Source organism: Phoenix dactylifera, unplaced genomic scaffold (genome assembly GCF_009389715.1).
Source record: "Phoenix dactylifera cultivar Barhee BC4 unplaced genomic scaffold, palm_55x_up_171113_PBpolish2nd_filt_p 001154F, whole genome shotgun sequence".
NCBI lineage: Eukaryota > Viridiplantae > Streptophyta > Magnoliopsida > Arecales > Arecaceae > Phoenix > Phoenix dactylifera.
In genome coordinates this window covers 34919-38897 of record NW_024068493.1, presented here as the reverse complement: position 1 = coordinate 38897, position 3979 = coordinate 34919, and the positions used below count along the sequence as shown (strand labels likewise).

Below are 3979 nucleotides of genomic sequence, written 5' to 3'. Positions count from 1 at the left end.
CGCAAAAGAAAGCATGGAGTACATATGCAAGGGAGCTGCTTGCGGTTGTGCACGCCGTCAAAATTTGGAGGCCATATCTTCTAGGGCGACGCTTTACCATCGTCACGGACCAACAAGCTCTTCGACACCTTCTACAACAAAAGATCGTGACCCCGGAGCAGCAGAAATTCCTGGTAAAATTACTTGGTTTTGAATATGACATTATGTATCAACCAGGGAAGGAGAACAAGGTGGCCGACGCCCTATCTCGCAAGGAGGGAAGTCCATTACTTGATAGCACCCTTGAGGACAAGGGTAATCTCCAAGGAGGGGGGAATGATAGCCACCTCAGCCCGCCAAGCCAAGATCCAACAAGTTTGGCCGAGGCCAACCTCAGCCAAGACCATCGCTCGGGCCAAATCCACTGCTTGGAGGTCTGCCCAAGCAGTGGCCAGCACCATCAGCCATCGGCACAGCCCCGCGCAGGCCTAGCCCAGCGCCTGCGCGAGGTTCTGCGCCCACTGCAGCAGCGCGCGGCCAGCCACAGCAACGCGCGGCCAGCTCACGACACGCGCCGGCCCCTGCGCGCGCCCACTGCAGCAGCCCGGCCACAGGCGCACGCACCAGCAAGGGCGCACGCCCACGCACCAGCCTGCGCGCGGCCTCCAGCCCACGCGCCCGCGCGGCGCGCCCAGCGCCCGCGCCCGCGCCCGCCCGGCCAACCTAGGCCAAGCCTTGGCCAGCCTATGCCACACCTTGTCATGCACGGGCGAGCACAAGACTTTGGCCATGGTTTGGCCCTCCTTTGGTACCATCAAGGCCCGAAGTCTTCCACGGTTGACGTCTTGGCGGTGTGGCAGGCTTGGGTCCGCAACATTCCCTCCCCCTTGAAAAATTTCCTTGACCTCAAGGATTATGATTGGCCACCGCCAATAGGGCTCCCACGAACCTCCTTCTCTTGGTCTTCTCTTCCAATGGATAAGCACTTGCCATCTCTTTCGTTTCCTCCAATCTTTTCTTGAGCACAATGGAAGCTCTTCTTGGATGATGTGCTCCAACCGATCAATCCCATGGTGGTTGTCGAAGGGCTCATACTCCATGTTTATCATTTGAACATCCCTCCACCTTGCTTCATGGGTTGTACCCTTCATCATACTTTTGGCACCCTTAAGTGCCCCATCATCACTTTCTTTGGCTTCTTCCATTCCTCCCCTTGGGAGGTAGACAAGCTTGAACTCAAACCACTGCAACAACTCCCTAATTTTCTGCTGTTGTGGAGTTAGGATCTTCTCTAATAAGTTGGTTTTGTAGCCATGGTCATACGTCAACAACTTGCTGCTGCTAAGTGTGGCACCAATGTGATCCTCCATGTCTCCAGTTATTCCCCAATTTGAGCCTCCCGCAACAGCCATCTCATATTGCTTTGCTTCTTCTAAACTTGCTGTTGCAAGTTGTGCTGCAGCATCTTCCTTCTTGTTGCTTGCCTTCACTTCATTGGGTTGGCTGCAAACTTTCTTAGCGTGGCGTTCCTTGTTGTCATCTTCAAATAAGCTCACTTGAACGCCCTTGGGAGATGTCAATTTGCTGCTGTCCACTTCCAAAGTTGCAGCAGCTTCTTCCTTGCTGTCTTGGTCCAACAAATTGGCTCGGTTGAGGGTAGTAGGGGCTTCTGTTTTGCTGTTGTCACCCACAGATTTTTTTGCAGCAACTTGGGCCTCATGAGCTTCTATATCTTGATGATAATTAGCCCAAGTTTGGAGGAATACCTCAGCTTGAGTTGTGGTTGGGAGGGCTGCAGAATTTGCTGGAATTTCTGTGGTTGCAGAATTTCCAGCTGCAGAATCATGCTCGTGCACAGCCACAGGATGCTGAATTTCTTCTTCATTACCCTCCACTGCGTACTCCATTGTAACAGCAATTGGGAGTGGTTTTGGTGCCACAAGATGGGCTTCAAAATCAGCCCGTCGAGTCACCTCCGTATGCGAGTAGGGAAGGGTTTTGCTGCAGAAATTTTGGGAATCAAACTTGGGTTCTATGGGCTCCTTCTAGGGTTCTTTCATACTAGCACGGTTTGCCCCAAGCTTCATGCACTCCCGGGCCTTCTCTAACTCCCTTTTTATCATTATCAATTGGGCCTCTCTCCACCTACTTCCCCTATAGCCATGCTCCCCATGGTGGCTAGCATAGCTACTTGCTCCTTGAGTACTCCTATACCCCCAATTACTTATCTTTTCTTCTCTTCTTTTTTCTTCATCCCTCCTTACTTCTTTCTCCCTTCTTCTCTCATCTATTCTTCTTTCTTCTCTTTTCCTCAAGAATTCATCTTTCCTCTCTCTTTCTTCCCTATCCTTTAGATTCTTTCTAATTTTAGATTAGGGTCTCATTTGCCCTCTTTAAACAAGCCTCACTCTCCTCCATGATATTTACCATATTTACTCCAATTCTTTCACTCCAACCCTTCGGTCTTCATAAAAATTTTGTTCTCCAAAACACCTCTCTAACCTCCTTTGGTCGTCACCCAAGGAATGAACCGACCCTCCTCTTTTTATAAAAATTGGAATGAACACCACTCAATCTTCTCCAATTACAACAAGTAAAACTCTCTCTTCTTTTTTCCAAGAGAGACGTTTTGAAACTTTATTTGCTCCCTATCCGATGTAGTTGGGAAAGGGCACGAGGTACTACCACTAGCCTCCCTCTTGTGCCGTCCCTAATGTGCCCTACACCGAATAGTTGGGTCAAATAGTGCCGGGTACTACCATTAGCCTCCCCATTGGCACCATCCCTATGATGAGCAATCTAGAACACAATCCGTCCTCTTTACAAAAAAATATGCTCACTCCTCTTTTGCAAACGTAAGAATATATTGCAGAATTTTAAGCACCAATTGTAAGGAATATAAACTTCAAATGTATCCACCCACACTCTCAATCAAATAAGATATGTGCAATAGGCAATAAGTAGTGAACCTCACTTTCTAGAGTGTGCAATAAGTAAAACTCCTTAACTCAACCCAAATCTGAAATTTTCTTAGGTTTAAAGGCGTTACCTCTTTGGAGAGAGATCTTCGACGGAGCTTCTCTAGGAACTTCTTCCGACGAAATCTCTCAATGAAAGCACCATTGTTGGAGGGCGTCTCTCGGCCTGGACCCGCCACACCAAGCCTAGCACCTTGGCTCCTTGCGGATGCCTTAGAATCGTAGGAACGCGGGCCGAACGGGTAACGCCGGGTGCTATGCAATCCTTAGGACGGTCGCAGATGCAAGTCAAAGGGTGGGCCTACTGGCTGCAGCTTGGCCCGGCCCTTAGCTTGTTCGAATGGATGGACGCACTCCTTCGGATGGTCGTGGGAATCAAGACAAGGGACGGGTCTACTGGTTGCAGCTTGGCCCGACCCTTGGCTTGAGAAGAAGACAATCACTCAATAGAAGATATGTAGAGGAAAGCTTGACTGATTGATTCTATTCCCAAATGAAGCTACAAGCAAAATATCTAGAGAAAACTATGATGGGTCTCCCCTAGCCCAAGTCCAAGAGCAAGCTCAAGGACCAAATACAATAGGGCAAAGCCCTCCCAAGCCTAAGGCCGAAATACACAAGGTTCTAAGGTGTTCAAAAGATCCCTCACAAGCTTGCACAACACATATTTATAGGTTCTTCATGGGGGACAAACAACTAGTGGGAAGTGTGGCCTAGGTTGGCCAAGGTGTGGCATAGGCTGGCCAAGGCTTGGCCTAGGTTGGCCAAGGCCTTGGCTGCCCAAACTTGGCCATGGCTGCCCAAGGCTGTCCAAAGGCTGTTGGTGGCTGGCAGGCCTTTGGCTGGCTTGCTGGGGGCTGTGGCATGGCCCTTGGCATGGCTGGCAGCAGGGTTGGCGGGCAGAAGTGGTAGGCAGGTGGCTAGCAGGGGCTGGGCACGGCTGGCCTGGGTGGCTTGGTCGGCCAAAGGCCCTGCAGGGCTCTGGGGCGTGGTCCTGGGCGCTGGGGCGCGCGGCAGGGGCT

General features: G+C 50.8%; 1 protein-coding gene across 1 annotated transcript; it reads right to left on the bottom strand.

Annotated features, from left to right (window-relative positions):
- Positions 1-467: 467 nt before the first annotated feature.
- Positions 468-3979, bottom strand: LOC120108058. The gene has a single exon (XM_039121610.1). It carries the CDS (start codon positions 1884-1886, stop codon positions 468-470), a length of 1419 nt encoding a protein of 472 aa, XP_038977538.1. The 5' UTR covers positions 1887-3979.